The sequence below is a fragment of the Diceros bicornis genome, chromosome 38 (genome assembly GCF_020826845.1).
Source record: "Diceros bicornis minor isolate mBicDic1 chromosome 38, mDicBic1.mat.cur, whole genome shotgun sequence".
In the NCBI taxonomy this organism is placed as follows: domain Eukaryota; kingdom Metazoa; phylum Chordata; class Mammalia; order Perissodactyla; family Rhinocerotidae; genus Diceros; species Diceros bicornis.
Window position 1 is genome coordinate 25,590,264 of NC_080777.1, and position 19,480 is coordinate 25,609,743.

At 35.6% G+C, this 19,480-nt stretch overlaps 1 protein-coding gene across 2 annotated transcripts in view; it reads left to right on the top strand.

The window, feature by feature from the left end:
* Window positions 1-17,893, top strand: part of CFH (complement factor H) — an 85,958-nt gene extending 68,065 nt beyond the window's left edge. For both annotated transcript variants that reach the window (XM_058533728.1, XM_058533729.1), the window contains 7 exons: window positions 9,904-10,080; window positions 10,557-10,766; window positions 11,490-11,663; window positions 12,352-12,528; window positions 13,561-13,734; window positions 16,842-17,024; window positions 17,480-17,893. In XM_058533728.1, coding sequence (XP_058389711.1) covers window positions 9,904-10,080; window positions 10,557-10,766; window positions 11,490-11,663; window positions 12,352-12,528; window positions 13,561-13,734; window positions 16,842-17,024; window positions 17,480-17,676 — 1,292 coding nt within the window. In that variant the 3' untranslated portion in view covers window positions 17,677-17,893. The remainder of the gene's footprint in view (window positions 1-9,903; window positions 10,081-10,556; window positions 10,767-11,489; window positions 11,664-12,351; window positions 12,529-13,560; window positions 13,735-16,841; window positions 17,025-17,479) is intronic.
* Window positions 17,894-19,480: the final 1,587 nt, after the last annotated feature.

The following is a 19,480-nucleotide window of genomic DNA, read 5'->3' on the forward strand; positions in this document are numbered from 1 at the left end:
GTGTACATCATTATACTTCTATTTCTGCATAGATTACATCATGTTTACCACCCAAAAACTAATTACATCATGCATCTCAACAACAAAAAAACTACCAACCCAATTAAAAAATGGGCAAAAGACCTGAACAGACATTTCTCCAAAGAAGATACACAGATGGCCAACAGACACATGAAAAAATGTTCAAAATCGTTAACTATCAGGGAAATGCAAATCAAAACTGCAATGAGATATCACCTCACGCCCGTCAGAATAGCTATAATTAACAAGACAGGAAACAACATATGTTGGAGAGGATGTGGAGAGAAGGGAACTCTCATACACTGTTGGTGGGAGTGCAAACTGGTGCTGCCACTATGGAAAACAGTATGGAGATTCTTCAAAAAATCAAGGATAGCGTTTTCTAATTAATGTTTTCAAATAACTAATTTTAACACTCTTAATTTTCCCTCTTTTTTATTTTTTAGCTTTATTAATGTTCACTGTTTTTCGCTTTGTTAATTTTCTCTTTTCTATTTGTCTTTCTCAATTTTCTCTATTTTCTGTCTTCCATGGAATTATTGTTTCCTTCCTTCTTTTGTTTATGTTTTTTTTGGTTTATTGTGGTAACATTGGTTTATAACTGTATAAATTTCAGGTGTACATCATTATACTTCTATTTCTGCATGGATTACATCACGTTCTCATGTTCACCACCCAAATACTAATTACAATCCATCACCACATACATGTGCCTAATTATACCTTTCACCCTCCTCCCTCTCCCCTTCCCCTCTGGCAACCACCAATCCAATCTCTGTCTCTATATGTCTGTTGTTATTATCTACTACTTAATGAGTGAGATCATATGGTATTTGACCTTCTCCTTCTGACTTATTTCATTTGAATAATACCCTCAATGTCCATCCATGTTGTCACAAATGGCTGGATTTCATCATTTCTTATGGTGAGTAGTATTCTGTTGTGTATAAATACCACATCTTCTTTATCCATTCTTCCTTTGACGGGCACTTAGGTTGCTTCCAGGTCTTGGATATTGTGAACAACTCTGCAATGAACAGAGGGGTGTATGTATCTTTAAGCATTGGTGTTTTCACGTTCCTTGGAATAAATATCCAGCAGTGGAATAGCTGGATCATATGGTAGTTCTATCCTTAATTTTTTGAGGAATCTCCATACTGGTTTCCATAGTGGCTGCACCAGTTTACACTCCCACCAGCAGTGTATGAAACTTCCCTTCTCTCCACATCCTCTCCAACACTTGTTGTTTCCTGTCTTGTCAATTATAGCTGTTCTGATGGGTGTGAGATGATAGTTTGGATTTGCACTTCCCTGATAATTAATTATGCTGAACATCTTTTCATGCGCCTGTTGGCCATCTGTATATCTTCTCTGGAGAAATGTCTGTTCAGGTCTTTTGTCCATTTTTTAATTGAGATGTTAGTTTTTTTCTTGTTGAGATGCATGCGTTCTTTATATATTTTTGAGATTAACCCCTTATCAGATGTATGGTTTGCAAATATCTTCTCCCAATTGTTAGGCTGTCTTTTTGTTTTGTTGATGGTTTCCTTTGCTGTGCAGAAACTTTTTAGTTTGATGTAGTCCCATTTGTTTATTTTTTCTATCGTTTCTCTTGCCCGGTCAGACATGGTGCTTGAAAATATGTTGCTAAGACCTATGTCGAAGAGCATACTGCCTACGTTTTCTTCTAGAAGTTTCACAGTTTCAGGTCTTACCTTCAAGTCTTTAATCCATTTTGAGTTAATTTTTGTGTGTGGTGTAAGGTAAGGGTCTATTTTCATTTTTTTGCGTGTAGCTGTCCAGTTTTCCCAACATCATTTGTGGAAGAGACTTTCATTTCTCCATTGTACGTTCTTGGCTCCTTTGTCGAAGATTAGCTGTCCATAGATGTGTGGGTTTATTTCTGGGCTTTCGATTCTATTCCATTGATCTGTGTGTCTGTTTTTGTGCCAGTACCATGCTGTTTTGGTCACTATAGCTTTGTATATTTTGAAATCAGGGAGTGTGATACCTCCAGCTTTGTTCTTTTTTTCTCAGGATTCCTTTAGCTATTCAGGGTCTTTTCTTGTTCCATATAAATTTTAGGATTCTTTGTTCTATTTCTTTGAAAAATGTTGGAACTTTGATAAGGATTGCATTGAATCTATAGATTCAATGGACATTTAGGAAGTATGGACATCTTAACTATGTTAATTCTTCCAATCCAATAGCACAGAATGTCTTTCCATTTCTTTGTGTCTTCTTCAGTTTCTTTTAGCAATGTTTTATAGTTTTCAGTCTACAGATCTTTCACCTCTTTGGTTAGGATTATTCCTAGGAATTTTATTCTTTTTGTTACAATTGTAAATGAGATTATATTCTTAATTTCTCTTTCTGCTACTTTGTTGTTAGTTTATAGAAATGCAAATGATTTTTGTATGTTGATTTTGCATCCTGTAACTTTACTGTATTCATTTATTAATTCTAAAAGTTTTTTGGTGGATTCTTTAGGGTTTTCTATATATAAAATCATGTCATCTCCAAATAGTGACAATTTCACTTCTTCCTTTCCAATTTGGATCCCTTTTATTTCTTTTTCTTGCCTGATTGCTCTGGCTAGGACTTCCAATAATATGTTAAATAGGAATGGTGAGAGTGGGCATCCTCGTCTGGTTCCTGTTAGAGGGATAGCTTTCAGTTTTTCACCATTGAGGATGATATTAGCTGTGAGTTTGTCATACATGGCCTTTATTATGTTGAGGTACTTTCTTTCTATACCCATTTTATTCAGAGTTTCTATCATAAATGGGTGCTGTATCTTGTCAAATGCTTTCTCTGCATCTATTGAGATGATCATGTGATTTTTATTCTTCATTTTATTAATGTGGTGTATCACGTTCATTGATTTGCAAATGTGGAACCATCCCTGCATCCCTGGAATAAATCCCACCTGACCATGGTGCATAGTCTTTTTAATATATTGTTGTATGCGATTTGCTTGTATTTTGTTGAGGATTTTTGCATTGATGTTCATCAGTGATATTGGCCTGTAATTTTCTTTTTTGTGTGTTGTCCTTGTCTGGTTTTGGTATCAGGGTAATATCAGCTTCGTAGAATGAGTTAGGAAGCTTCCCCCCTCCTCAATTTTTTGGAAGAGTTTGAGAAGCATAGGTATTAAGTCTTCTTTGAATGTTTGGTAGAATTCACCAGGGAGGCCGTCTGGTCCTGGACTTTTATTTTTGGGGAGGTATTTGATTACTGTTTCGATCTCCTTACTGGTGATTGGTCTACTCAAATTCTCTATTTCTTCTTGATCCAGTTTTGGCAGGTTGTATGATTCTAAGAATTTATGTATTTCTTCCAGATTGTCAAGTTGTTTGGCATATAGCTTTTCATAATATTCTCTTCTAATCTTTTGTATTTCTGAGGTGTCCGTTGTAATTTCTCCTCCTTCATTTCTGATTTACTTATTTGAGCCTTCTCGCTTTTTTTCTTGGTGAGTCTAGCTAAAAGTTTATCAATTTTGTTTATCTTTTCAAACAAACAGCTCTTGGTTTTATTAATTTTTTAATTGTTTTTTAGTCTCTATTTCATTTATTTCTGCTCTGATTTTTATTATTTCCCTTCTTCTACTGATTTTGGGCTTTCTTTGTTCTTCTTTTTGCGGTTCCTTTAGGAGCATTGTTAGATTGTTTATTTGAGATTTTTCTTGTTTGTTGAGATAGGCCTGTATTGCTATAAACTTCCCTCTTAGAACCACTTTTGCTGTATCCCATGAATTCTGGCATGTCCTATTTTCATTTGTCTCCAGGTATTTTTTGATTTCTGCTTTGATTTCTTCATTGATCCAATCATTGCTCAGTAGCATTTTTTGTTTAATCTCCATGTATTTGTGGCTTTTATGATATTCTTCCTATACTTGATTTCTAGTTTCATACTGTTGTGGTCAGAAAAGATGCTTGGTATTATTTCAATCTTCTTAAATTTATGGACACTTGTTTTGTGGCCTAATATGTGATCAATCCTGGAGAATGTTCCATGTGAATTTGAAAAGAACGTGTATTCTTCAGTTTTTGGATGGAATGTTCTGTATATGTCTACTAGGTCCATCTGTTCTAGTGTGTCATTTAAGGCCAATGTTTCCTTATCGATCTTCTGTTTGGATGATCTATCCGTTGGTGTAAGTGGAGTGTTAAAGTCCCCTACTATTATTGTGTTACTGTCTATTTCTGTTTTTATGTTTGTTAATAATTGCTTTATATATTTAAGTGCTCCTGTGTTTGGTGCATAGATATTTACAAGTCCTATGTCCTCTTGTTGGATTGTTCCCTTGATCATTCTGTAGTGCCCTTCATTGTGTCTTTTTACACTTTTTATTTTAAAGACTATTTTGTCCGATATGAGTATTGCTACCCCAGCTTTCTTTTTATTGCCATTTGCATAGAGTATCTTTTTCCATCCCTTCACTTTCAGTTTGTGAGTGTCTTTAGGTCTGAAGTGTGTCTCTTGTATGCAGAATATATATGGGTCTTGTTTTTTTATCCACTCAGCCACCTTATGCCTTTTAATTGGAGGATTTAGTCCATTAACATTTAAAGTAGCTATTGGTAAGTATGTACTTACTGCCATTATTTAACTTTTTTTTCTTGGTGTTTTAGTAGTTCTTCTCTGTTCCTTTCTTCTTCTTTTGCTCTCTTCCCTTGTGGTTTGATGGCTTTCTTTAGTATTATGTTTGGGTTCCTTTCTCTTAGTTTTCTGTGTCTTTATTATAGGTTTCTGGAAATGCTACGTCCCTTTAGCATTTCTTGCTGTACTGGTTTCTTGATGACAAACGTTTTTAATTTTTGCTTGTCTGGGAAACTTTTTATCTCTCCTTCCATTTTGAATGATACCCTTGCTGGGTAGAGTATTCTTGGCTGTAGGTTTTTTCCTTTTAGCACTTTAAACATATCATGCCACTTTCTTCTAGCCTGTAAGGTTTCTGCTGAGAAGTCAGCTGATAGCCTTATGGGGTTACCTTTGTATGTAACTTGCCTTTCTCTTGCGGCTTTTAGGATTCTCTCCGTCTTTAATTCTGGACATTTTAATTATGATGTGTCTTGGTGTTGGCCTCTTTGGGTTTATCTTGTTTGGTACTTTCTGTGCTTCCTGTACCTGGATGTCTGTTCCCTTCCTTAGGTTAGGGAAGTTTTCAGCTATTATTTCTTCAAATCGATTCTCTGCCCCTTTGTCTTGCTCTTCTCCTTCTGGGACACCTATAACATGGATATTAGTGTGCTTGATGTTGTCCCAGAGGTCCCTTAGACTGTCTTCACTCTTTTTAATTCTTTTTTCTTTTATCCGTTTAGCTTGGGTGATTTCTTCTAGTCTTTCGTCCAGCTTGCTGATCCGTTCTTCTGTATCCTCTACTCTGCTTTTGAGTCCTTCTAGTGAATTTTTCATTTACAGTATTGTAGTCTTCATTTTTGATTGTTTTTTGTTTTTTTTACATCTTTCATTTGTTGACTTTATCACTGAGTTCATCCATTTTTCTCCCAAGATCAGTGAGCATCCTTAACACTCTTTGTTTGAACTCTCTTTCGGGTAAGTTGCTCATTTCTGTTTCACTTTGTTCCTTTTCTGGGGTTGTATCCTGTTCTCTTACTTGGAACATATTCCTTTGCCTCCTCATTTTGCCTCTTTCCCTGTGCTTGTGTCTATATATTAGGTAGGTCGGCTACATCTCCTGCTCTCGGAGAGGTGACCTTATATAAGTGAAGCCTTAGGAGGCCTGGCAGTGTGCTTCCCTCTCCTCTCCAGTTGCAAATGTTCCAGAAGTGACCCCTGTGTGGACTACGTGTGTCCTTCTGTTGTGGTGGGGTTGTTCTTCCCGTAGGTGCCCAAGGAGGCTGAGCTATCCCCCTTGCCCACTGTTGTAATGCTCAGCTGCTTGTAGTTGTTGTGGGCCCTTCAGTCTCTTTATCAGGTCTAGAGTGTCCCAGCACAGTTGGCTGCAAGGTCTAATAGCACACCCCATTGCCGTATTTCTATTAAGTGAGCAGTCCGCCAGTGTAGCAGGTTGTTAGGCTCAGGGGCTTACAATATAAACCTCTAGTCTTTAGGTCCCTTGTCAACTCTCTGAGGATTGTAGCCAGGTGTGGCTGGCCTCAGGCATGGGAGCACCCAATTGTTTCAGGCTTCGGAAGGTGGGGCAAACTCCCTCTGTCACTCTTTGAGAAGCACAAGTCCTCTGCAACTGACAAGCCTCACTGCCCACAGGTCCACACACACAGTCAACACAGTCCTGCCCTGTGCATGGGCCCCGACCTCCTAAGTGGACCCAGTCTCTCCAAGGTGGGAGCCCCACACACTCCACCACCGCCCCACACTCTCCACCCGCTCCTTGCACACAGCCTGCCCTACAGAGGTGGACCCAGTCACAAGGTTGTGGAGAATCCAGGCAGCTCTCCTAGCAGCCCCACAAGTTCCCGGAGGGCTTGTTGTTGGGTGGGGCCAGTCCCTAGGGTGGGCTGCCTGCCCTGGCTGACCTGGATTAAATCCGTGCTCTAGTGGGTGGAGCAGACCCTGGACTAGCAGGCCCCAGGGAGAACTCCAATGGCGTCTGTGTCAGCACGCCCACACCAGGCCACAACAATGGCCACCGCCAATGTCCCAGTCCCTGGAGAGGTCTCACCTATCACTGCAATGCACTCAGGGCATATCAGGTGGGTCTCTTTTCCCCAAAGGGCTGTGCACGTTTCTTTCTGGTGATTTTAGGTTGATGTGTGAAATGGATGAGTTTGCGTGTGGGCCCTTTAAGAGCCAGTTTTAATTTCTTTGTGAACCAGCTTTTCTGGGGGTGCTCCCCAATGTTTTAGTAGCAGGCAAAGTCAGATATTATGCAACTCGTCTCGATTGTGCTGGGTCCACAAAGTGCCCACAGCAGGGGCGCTCCCAGCTCAGGGCCCCGCGCCTCCAGGGATGGCTGTGGACCTCTGGGCTGCTCCTCGTCGCCGTGGAGCTGGCGGCTTGTGAAGGCAGCGTTCTTCCTCTCCAGAAGGGAGTCTCTGCCTCTTCCACCTCAGTTAGGATTGTCCTTTGTTGCAGGAGTTCCTCTTATCCAGTTTTCAGTTCTCTCTCGGGGGTAATTTTTCCAAGAGTAGTTGTAAATTGGCTGTGTCCACGGGAGGAGGTGAGTTCAGAGTCTGCGTACACCGCCATCTTGAGTTCTGTCCTATTTCCTTCCTTCTTATTAGCTTGGTTTTAATTTTACTCTTTTTCGCATTTCTTAAGTAGAAAATGAAAGTATAAATTTAAACCATCCTACTTTTTAAATATAAACCTTTAAAACTACATTTTTGTTTCTAAATACTGCTTTAGCTATGTCTCAAAAAAAATTTACATTCATTGTATTTTCGTTTAATTCTATGTGAAACATTTTCTACAATTCTTTTTTATTTCTTCTCTGAACTGTCAGTTATTTAAAAGTTTGTCATTTAATATCCAAATATTTATGCTTTTCTGAATACCAGCTTTGTAGTGGTATGATTGTTGTGTAAAGAACTGCACATATTTGATGTGTACAATTTAGTGAGTATCATGGATGTTTGCATAGATAATTTATTCTTATTGATTACTAATTTAATTTTGTTGTCACAGAATATGCTGTGTAAAATTTTGATATTTTGATATTTATTCATGCTTTTTTTTATTGCACAGTTCATGTTCTACCTTTGTGATGGTTTTATTTTCTTATAAAAGCATAGGCATACTCTAGTTGTTGGATCAGGTTAAAGTAGTTCATGGTGTTCTTCAAATTTGTCATGTCTGCTTAAAATTTTTTGTCTCCTTATTCTATCAGTCAGAGTAAGTACAGTATCAGTATTGCTGCACAATCAGGATTGTGAATTTGTCTATTTCTTCCTTTGGTTTTGTCCATCTTTGCTTCCTGTATTTAGTGCGTTTTTAGATACATACACATTTATCATAAATTTGTCCTTGTGAATTATCATTTTTATAATGATAAAATATTTCTTGATTATATGTGTAGTACTCGTGTCTTGAAGTATATATTGGCCTAATTTAATGTAGTCAATTAATTTAAAACAATTGATCATTTCCATGTGATAAAGGAATTCCCAATAGATTTCAAGTAATCAGTGTCCTCAAACCATTCTTTCTAAATTAAAAGCAAAAATAAAATAATAAGAGAAATAGCTACACACCTTATTCACCCATCTCACAAATCTGGGGGAAAAAAAGCTTATTGTGATTAACTAACAGAGAATACTTTAAATGAAATGACAATGGTAGCAGTACACGTTGAAATATATGGGATACAGCAAAGGTAAAGATATTTATAGCTTTAAAACATGCATTATAAAACAAAGAGTTAAATAAAGTAATAAGTATTACAATCCTGAATCTAGGAAAGAACATACACCCAAAGAACATAGAAGGAAAGAATAATTAAAGCATCAATTACTATTATAAAAAGCTGATTTTCAGAATAATAATTCAGCTTTTAGGGAAATTTAGTATATAAACCAACCTCTGGCAAGACTTACCAAGAGGAAGTTCAGATTAAGATTCTTAGGACAAAGGTGGTTAAAGATCAGACACAGAAGAAAACAAATTTGAGAATACATAGAAAAATAATGCCAAGATATTTAAAACAGAAACATGAAAAAATATTTTTGATGGAATATAAAATACTCCTATTGATTTAGATAGAAACAGAAAATCTGGACAATATTAATAAGCATAAATGAAGTGTATTCAGTGAAATATTTCCCTGAATGGAATAGAAAATGTTGGACAATTGAAAAGATTTACAAGACTTCCCAGTGTATATTCACATAATGAAAAAAGATGCAGTATGAAATTTTGTTTTTATTTCATCAGTATTTCACTCTTCAATTTTTTCACCATGTTCAAACTGATTCTCTTTAATGAACTAAAGGCACAGTATAACAAGAGAAAGTAAAAGCAAGCAATCACAGAAAGGCTCTAAAGCTTCCAGGGATGGTCTTCCAGAGTCTCCCCTCAGTGGAACAGGACATGCTTTGTCTGCAGATTATGAACTGACAAGATATATCTGAAGTATCTCAGTTTTGTGGGGGCTCAGACACAACTTTACAGAGGGATCTTTTATACACTGCTGGTTATGTAACTAAGGCGAGGCTGTCTAATCTGTTCATCGGGGAGCATTTCATCCATCTATATCCCTTAACAGTGTAGGCAAGCTGGTAAACAGAGCCTCCAGGGGAGTTTTGAACTTTTAATAACACACTATAAACTGCTAGTGAACATATCTGATTCTTACTTTGGCCAAGAAGCTTTATAAAATTAATTGATCGTTAATTAAATATAATTCTTCGTCTGACTAATCAACTTCCATTTGAATATCTTGTGAGGGTTTTAATCCAATCTCAATACATTTGATCATGGATATCTGTAGAAAAGTTCTCGGTGATGTAGTCTACACAGAAATTGAAATACTATGATGTACGCCTGAAATTTATATAATGTTATAAACCAATGTTACTTTGAATAAAAAAAATGAAAAAGAAAACAAAAGATCCTGATGTCAGTCTTTATTTAGTGCCTGGTATTGATTGAGTTATTCAGCTAGAACATCCTAATGGTTAGAAATAATCAAAATAAGTTTTACCTAAATTATGAAAGTTTGATCACAGAAAGAATAAAAGGAAGAAAGTCTAAGGAACACCATGAGGATATAAACCCAACATAGTAGATTAAAAGGGTATACAAGCTGAAAAGTATAACATATTGAAACATAGAACATAACGTTAGAATTTTATTTATGGTACATTATTATTAAGTTTTCTATTTACTGAATTACCCTTGTAATATTTTTAACTTATGATTTTTCATCAAGAAATCTAATTTTAATATTTTTAGAAGTACAATCATGCCCACCTCCACCTCAGATTCCCAATGCTCAAGATATGACAACAACAGTGAATTATCGAGATGGAGAAAAAATATCTGTTCTCTGTCAAGAAAAATATCTAATTCAGGGAGAGGAAGAAATTGTGTGCAAAGATGGAAGATGGGAGTCAATACCACGCTGTGTGGGTCAGTAGTTCATAACTTGCTTTGTGACATTCTTCCAAATAAGCTAATACTGTCCTGTGCTTTGTGAAGATGAATAAGATGAAGGCCTTGCTCTATATCTATTCCAGTTTATCTTGAAACAGCAAATTAAAATCTATGTATACAAATCAGTCAGCATCCTTTCACTTCTACTGTGAAATGAGTACAGACAAAAACTTTGAGTTAGTTACTCTGTAAATACCAGATCAAATTCTGTTCAGGCCTATTTTACTCCTCATGAGAAAGAGGACAAGAATGAAGGGGCATACGGAACAAGTGGATAGTTGTATAGAGTTTATGAATACATATTCTTTCAAGTTTCAAATGGTTTTCAGTTTTTAAATAATTTAATTTGTTCAAATTTTCCTTATTTTAAAATGCCAAAGAGTATTTGATTTTACTTTTCAATTTAAACATTATATTTGGGCTTAACTCCTTGATCTCTTTTCTTCCTATAGAAAAAATTCCATGTTCTCAACCACCTCATATAGAACATGGAACCATTCAATCACTTAACTCTTCGGAAGAAAGGAAAGAGGTATTTGAACCCAAGCGTTATCCACATAACACCAGATTAAGTTATATTTGTGATGATGGTTTCAGGATATCTGAAGAAGATAGGATAACATGCCACATGGGAAAATGGAGTTCTCCACCTCAGTGTGTAGGTAAGGAGAGTACACAAACTAAAATCCTATTTTCAGTACAGTTCATTAGAAGTAATCAGTTGTCATCAAAGTCATGAGACAGAATCCTTTAGATTTCTAAATAAATAAAGTCATTTATCTGTTTTTCTAGCATCTATATATTTACATATTTTACTAAACAATTTTTGCATAATCAAATCAAGCTTATTTTTGGTAAGGTCATTGGTTCCTTGTAAAATCGCTTTTAATTCTGGCTTTTTTTGTGTTAAAAGTGGATGTATAGTGAAATTAAACCTCCTTATTTATGGCTATACCTATTCATATTCCTACCTATTACTGTAAGGCGTAGTGTTTGCCATGCCACTCGAGTTTTAAAAAAATTTCCTGTTTTTCCAACAACGTCCCTTCTGATTTCTTACAATATGTAGTACTTTTCTGAAGATGATTAGTTCTCAATGTTTTCTTATATTATTCATGATTGGTTAGAGAAGCATCGAAAGTCTTTCATAAATATATTGACATTTTTAGTGTCAAGTTCTTGCTCAAGTTGACAGCTGGACACACACCAGAATGGTGGTTTTAGGAAGCGTTTGTGCATCTTCTCTGTAATGTGATGGTAACTCCTGTGTGATCATGTCTTGTAAATTAAAACAACCAAATATGATAACTGGTACATAAAATTAAATTTCCGAGTTAGTGTAACATGGAGTCATTCTCTCATTTCCTTTTTTTTTTTTTTTAAAGGAATTCCTTGCGAACAGCCACCTCTGATCCCACACGGTGTTCAGTCTCACAAATTACGCTGTTACCAATACGGAGAAGAAGTTATGTACAGCTGTACCGAAGGTTTCGGGATTGATGGACCTGCATCTATAAAGTGTTTAGGAGGAAAATGGTCCGATCCTCCAGAATGCATAAGTATAGTGTATTTCATTTTGTTCTAAGGCTGATAAATATCTTTAATTTGTAGCATAAATGGTACAAATATGAAACTAAGCAGTAATTCTAGAATTTAACAAGGTGTCTCTGGGAAGTTCTGGATTCTGGAAGGGAATTAATAGCCCTGGTAATAAGAAAAGTGTGACAACATGAGCCGAATGATTTCATTCTCCTGTCATCTTGTGTGCTCTTGCGACATCCTCTGATATACATTCTGAGACCTTTCATCTCTGTTCCAGTGTCACAGCTGGCCCCTGCTCATCAATCTCATTGTTATGTAATTTACTGTTTGTCAGTTATCTCCTTTAAATATAGAATTTTCTAAGATATTTGACGTAATAAACAGTAACAGATTTTGACAAAAGCACAAAGTAGAAATACATCCAAAATGCAGGCGGGCCAATAAGAATTCGAATGTAAGAAGTATGGTCTCAAGCATTACACGCATCCATATCTCTTCAGGGTTTCAAAATCACTATTCCCATGTTATATTTTGATAAATGTAGAAGCATTCAATGTAATTAAGTCACGACTGCTAACACATTTTTTCAGGGTATAAGAAAATTATTGCACAGTATTCATATGTAGCTGTTATTCTAGAATATATATTTATTGGCATTATGTATTTTTAACCATTTACTGAACAAGTACATTTTTTTTCTTTCAGAAACGGATTGTTTTAGCTTACCCAGCTTTAATGATACCATACTCATAAGCCAGAAGAAAGAATCGTATAGGTCAGGAGAACAAGTGTCTTTTAAATGTCGAAAAGATTACCAATTGGATGGATCCAGTATTGTCCATTGTATTAACGGCAAGTGGATAGGAAGGCCCACCTGCAGAGGTACTTCGATGAAATTTTAAAATTTATTTATGCAAGTGTCTTAAGTAATATAATATAGAATTGCCTCTAGCATCATCATAAAATGGACATAGATTATTTTTTCAGGCCAGGATTTTAGGCACTGAAGATTTATGCCTTAACGTAATGGAATGCAATTGTCTACTCAATGGTTAGTCTTGTAACCTGATAGTTCTTCAAGTTTGGTCCCTGGAGTAGCAGCATCAGCATCTTCTGGGAAATTGCTAGAAATGGAAATGCAAATTCACAGGCTTAGTCAGACCTGTTGAATCAAAGACTCTGGGGTCAAGGGATTCGATGGACACTTTGGTTTAGGAACCATAGCTATAGCCAATTATACTTTATATCCACCTGAATCTCACTGATGAGTTACACATGACTCATTGTAGTATCCTAGGCATTTGCCACCCAAAAGTCATTTGAGTGTTTTTATAAATTATACAGTTATTTTTCTGTTATTTTTCTACACCTCCTGTTTGGATCCTTTGAATAGTCATGTTCTTCCTTCAACTATGTTATTTTTCAATGTGTTCATGATTGATTTATTCTCTGAGGAAGTATCTTATTTGTATTTATTTTTCTAGGGACTTAAAATTACAATTCACAAACAGGATGATTGCAAACCAAATCCTACTATCAAATAATCTCTTTATTATGATTTTCTTGTGGTTTATACATTCATTTTTAATTTATATAAAAGGAACTCAAAGAGAAATGTCCAGATAAACTCCCATTTTCACTGGCCTCCACACACACACACACACAATGTCTATCAACATTCTAGTGAAGGATGGGAGAGAGATTTAAGGTGTAGAAGCTTAAATCTTACCAAAGAAATATTTCTTTCTCTCCTTTTCCTCACTCTTACATGTAAATTTATTAAGACGAGCAGTCTTTTATGACAAATTAATGACTGATTTTAAACCCCTCTTGAAATATATTTGCAATCTCATTTGTTGATTTGCTACTCAAAATAATCATTATGTTGGGGGTACTTTTTTACTTTCTATTCAGATGTTTCCTGTGGGAAACCACCCAACGTGGAAAATGCTGTTATACCAAATGGGATGTCTAGGTATCCACCTGGGGAGAGAGTACGTTATGAATGCAACAAACCTTTTGATCTGTTTGGGGAAATAGAAGTGACATGTTTGAATGGAACCTGGACAGACCCACCTCAGTGCAAAGGTAGAGTATCTTATTTCCCCCCAAATTTTAGAGTATATATTAGGGACAAAATACGTTGATGTAAATAGAGAATGAAGTAGTTCTTATGGAATAAATTTTTTAAACACAAATAAAACGTTGATGCTTAAAATCCAATTCTTTTTGTGGATGGAATAAGTAATAAGGTATATCTATTTTATGAAAGATTTGATCAGATTAGAAGAAGAGTTGGAATCGTGGATTATTCCCTCTCTGAAGCATTAAGAGATTCAGTTTCTTCCCGAGGAATAAATGTATTGCAGATACCTTAAGTACCTTTGGCAGCCCTGTGAAGTTTTACTTTATGACATGGAATAGGCAGTGGGACAGGGGTGGGAATCATAGCATGTGATGTAAATTTGCACTTCTTTAGCATATGGATTATATTTAAAGGTATGTCACTAGCTGAGCTCATCCAGGGAATTCGTGTATAAATAAAAAAAAGTAGTCTGAGAACTTGGTCATGGGACACTCCGGTATTTAGAGGTCAAGAAATAAGAGGAGCCAACAAAGGAGATGTTATATTAGCCACTTCTAGTTTTTCAAATTGTTTTGAAATTGAAATTGGTATACATTTTTCCCAATCTTTTGCTTTGAGCCTACCTATGTTTTCGTGTTTGAAGTGAGTTTCCTGTAGGAAGCATATAGCTGGGTCTTGTTTCTGTGTCCACCCTGCATTTTCAGTCTTTTAACTGGTGCATTTAGAACATTTAGCTTTTAAAGTAACTATTGCCATGTTAGGGGCTATGTCAGCCATTTTATTATTTGTGTGTGTGTGTGTTTCCTTTGTTTTTCATTCCTGTTTCCTTTTCTTGCCTTCCCTGTAGCTTGTTTGAACATTTAAAATCACTTTATTTTAAAATATCTGTATTCTTGTCGAGTTGTCTCTTTGTACAGTTATTAGGGGTTGCTCTAGGTGTGAAGATATACATATGCAGCTTATCACTCCCTAATGGTATTGTCATTTTACCTAAAATTGACATTTTACCACTTCAAACAAAGTGTGGAAACTTTCCATCCATTTAGGTCTGTTTACTCTCCCCATATTTTAAACATAGATGTCTTAGGTATTTCCTCTATGTACATAGAGGATCTTATCAAATAATGTAATTTTGCACACAAATTTAACAAACTCATTAGGAAAAAGTCTATTACATTTGCCCTTATTTTTATCACTTCTCTTGTTTTATCTTCCTTTCTGAAGTGTCATTCATCCTTCTGTTATCTTTTCCTTTTGATTTGAATAATGTCTGTAGCAATTCTTTAAGCACAGGTCTGCTGGAGACCAATTCTCCATTTTCCTTTGTCTGAGAATGTCTTCATTTCTCCCTTTATTCCTAAAGGATAATGTCACCGGATATGGAATTGGAGTTGACAGTTCTTTTCTTCCAGCACCTGAAAAATGTTGTCACTTTCTGGCTCCTTGGTCACAGATGAGAACCACACTGACGTTCGAATCCTTTTTTCCCTATAGCCTTGCATAATTTCTATCTAGCTGCTTTTGAGATTTTTTTCTTTTTCTTTAGTGTTGAGCAGTTTGATTATTATGTATCTTGGCATGAATTTCTTGGGTTTATCCTGTTTGGTATTCACTCACTTTTTTAAATATGTAGACATATGCCTTATGCCCAATTTGGGAAATTTTAAACCATTATTTTGTGAGCTTTTTTCCTCATCTCCTACCCCCTTCTTTAGTCTTCCTTAGTCTCCAGTCTTTTGCTATCTTCCCATAGGTCCCTGAAGATCTGTCTATTTTTTTGTTGTCAGTCTATTTTCAAAGTGAGTGATTTGTATTGCTCTGTCTTCAAGTTGATTTGTCCTTCTGTCATCTGCAATCTGTTATTGAGCCCCTCCAGTGAGATTATTTTATTCTGTTATGTTTTTTAGTTCTGTGATTCCCATTGGCTTTTTAAAACCATTGTCAAATAACTCCAACCTCTGTATCATCTCAATGTTGTCTTCTGTTGATCGTCTTTTCTCTTTTGAGATTTTCCCAGTCCTCGCTATGATGAGTGATTTTCAGTTGTATTCTGGACCTTTTGTGTATTATGTTTTGAGACTCTGGATTTTATTGGAATCATTTATTTATCAGGCCTCCATTACTGCCAGTCAGTGTGCAAGTCCAGGCTTCCCATTCTGCCTCCACTGACACCACAGAAAAAGGGTGGGGTGTCTTGATCCCTCAGAGTGTGGGTAGAAGTCCAGGCCTCACTTGGCCTCTCTTGATTGAGGTGGGGGGAAGATTGGTAGTAGACTTCTTCTATGATGTTTTTCTAGAGTAAGTTGGCTATTGTAGAAAATGTTTCTGTCTTGCGAGGCTGCTCCTTTCCTGGGCTTTTGTCTAAAGAGAGGAAGGTCTTCTTGGGACTTTTTCTTCTTTTCTGCCTAATCTTGATATCATTTCTGGGTTACAATCTTCTTCAATGCTCAGTCCAAGATACTTAGAAGACAAAATGAAAACCACGACAACTCATTGCACCTTAATTCCTTGAATCCCAAAGTCCCTAACCAGATGGACTTCTTCTCCACATCTTTCACAATCTCTTCTGTTGCTTTTTATAATATGTTCAGGATTTTTAGTTATACTTAACAGAAAGAATAAACAAAAAGGTTTCTACCTCATCTTGTCCAGAACAGGAAGCCAGCAATTCCCTTTCACAATATGTACATTTGTAATTCTTGAATTCTACTAAAGGAGTGATGTTTCTTTTACAGTAAAAATGTAAAGCAATAAAAATTGACTAGAGATCCAACAGACACTGCAGTATGTTGTATATAAGAACAGGAACATTTTTGTTTGTCTTAGCTAGCCCAAAGTCTAGTATATATTCATTAAGAAAAACACTTTTTATTACTGAGGTACTGCGAAACAGACGTATTTGTTCATACTTTATGTGTAATTTCATGCGGGGTGAAAGTAAAGGGTTAAAAATGTGACTCTCAGCTCACATGTTTAAAATTTCTTCAACAAATAATTTCTGTCATCAGAAATCACAAGTCTTGATATTACGTATTGTGCTATACTTTTATTTGCTTTATTTTAACCTGTGTTTTTCTTGGTCTTTCAATAATCAAATCATATTTTTTAGACTCTAAAGGAAAATGTGGGCCCCCTCCACCCATTGACAATGGAGACATTACCTCATTCCCATTACCAGCGTATGCTCCAGGATCCTCAGTTGAGTACCAATGCCAGTCCTTCCATGTGCTTCAGGGAAACAGGAATATAATATGTAGGAATGGACAGTGGTCAGAACCACCAAGATGTTTAGGTAAATATTTTAATATTGTGACGCATCCTGGGAAAATCAGTGTAATGAGTATGATGTTTTGCTGTTTATAATAGAATTTTCATGGATTAAATGAATTCATCTTTTGAATGCTTGCTACCAAATATTAATGTGTGGGGAAATAAAGTTTGAAAGATTCTTGTTGAATCAACAACAGCAACAAAACATTCTTTTATGAAAGCTCTTCATATGATAATTGATATTGTGAATCTTAGATTATAACCTTTAGTTATCATCCATTAAACATAGTACTTCATTTTTACATCATTAATTTTATAAAATGGTTTAAATCCACATACTGGATTTTCCTTGAATTGGTTTGTAAAAAGTTTTAAGAATGAAGTCCTAACAGCATAGAAGATTCTACTTGAGTCTGAATTTTTGTGGACAATATTTGTATACTCCTTAATATGTTATGATCATTTTTTTGACTTCAGATGCATGTGTAATATCAGAAGAAATGATGGAAAAACATAAGATAGAACTACGATGGTCATATGACAAAAAATTGTATTCTGAAACAGGGGATACCGTTGAATTTAGGTGCAAACGTGGATATCGTAAAAAGACACCACCTGAAACATTTCGAACAACCTGTCGTGAAGGGAAAGTGGCGTATCCCACCTGTGGATAGAACCATGGTTAAAATGCAGTCATAAAATTCACATATGTACATTTATTCAGAATTTTTCATTATTAATCCAATCCTTCTCAGTTTATTTCTTCAAGTATTGTTTAACTCATTTTTACTCATACATTAGAATTTGTGTTAAATATTATGTGGACAATGTGATTATAATCTGAGAGACCAATGAATCAATTCTAAAAGAACCTCATTAAAACTTGGCAAATGAAAACGCTCTGTGTCCTGTTCATCAAGTATCTATGGCCAGAATCTAGATGCCATCACCTCAGTGCCTGCTTCCATCCTTCCTTCTCCCAACTTTCCCAAAGCTTCTCCATAACTTCTGAGGTTTTCTGAGACTCTCTATTTCAGAGGAAATGGAAAAAAAGGGCTTGTCTCCATCTTGAAAATAATATCACTTCGCAAACACGTAAAAACCAAACTGTCATACCCATGTTAGAAGTAACATGTAAGTAGTTATGACTTACATTGCTTATCAATAGATAAATATATGAAAAAGTGGTGAAATGCATGATCTTCTACAAGATGTCTATCTAGCTCACGTCATAATTCAAATGAAACATAAAGAGGAATTAGAATCTAATTGGGTGCATAGCTACCATAATCTTGACATGAAACGTGATAAAAATTCCAATATCAAGTATAAACACACACACACACTATGCTTTGAGCCCCAAACAAATGTTTATAGAACAAAGATTGGCAGGAAGTATAATAAAATATTTCCCATAACTAGAGTTGACTTTAGAGATAATTGGGGTAAGAGTTGGTGGTTAACTCTTTATACTTTGCTGTATTTTCCTGTTTTTCTATCTTTAACATATATCACCTTTGAACCACAAGAATATATTGTTTAGAAATAAAGATATATATAAAGTAAGACATTACACGCTGAGAAGTATAGAGACCTCTTTGGTAATGATCTTTAGACCTAATAAATTTTTCATGATTTTGCTGGTATAGACGGTTTTGGAAACATTCAACCCCAAGAGTCTGAAATATGATTTGTTTGTTGGTACATTTGAAACAACATAGTTAGTTAAAGTTGGTTGAGTATAGACGTTTTTAACTTCTACAAAAACATGCAAACTGTAATATGATAATAAAGGTATAAACCATTAATCATAAAAAATTATTTTATGATGATAACTTGTAACTTTGTATTGCATCAAATCAAGTTTCCTTCTTAGACCAGAGACCTGGCTGTCACCAGTGGAGCCAATTTATATAAATCTGAATCACTGGTGACAGCCAGTTTTCTCACATTTAAAGGAACATTGTCACAATCGGCTAGTCAGCTTCGCTGTTAATCTTCCCTTTGTGTACGTGCTATTTCTCCAAAAATTTTCACATAATGGTTGTGGAATCTATTTATGACACTTTCCTATAATCAATTATTTTATTTTTGCCTGCAAAATAGTGATTTTTAAGATCAATTGTATCATTTTTCTGCATTTCTTAACTGTCATTCTTGCATAAAGATGAGTGTTAATCTACCAATTCTGTTTAAATTAAACATTCACCTAAAAGATTTGGTAAATCTCTATTTTGGCCCTCTGATTTCCAATTTTTGCAGTGAGGAATTGATGTAATAGTGACCTTCCATGATGCCTTTAAAGATGTTTTCCTTTCTTTTTTAAAAATGTTGTGTGCATCGGCACTGGTTTATGAATTTTTATTTATTCAATTTGTCACAATCAATTATAGTCATTATTCTATTTGAAGCTCAAATTATCCCAAATTTGGCAAGTGGGTACCGCTTGAAACTGGCTCCTGATTGTTGTGTCCCATT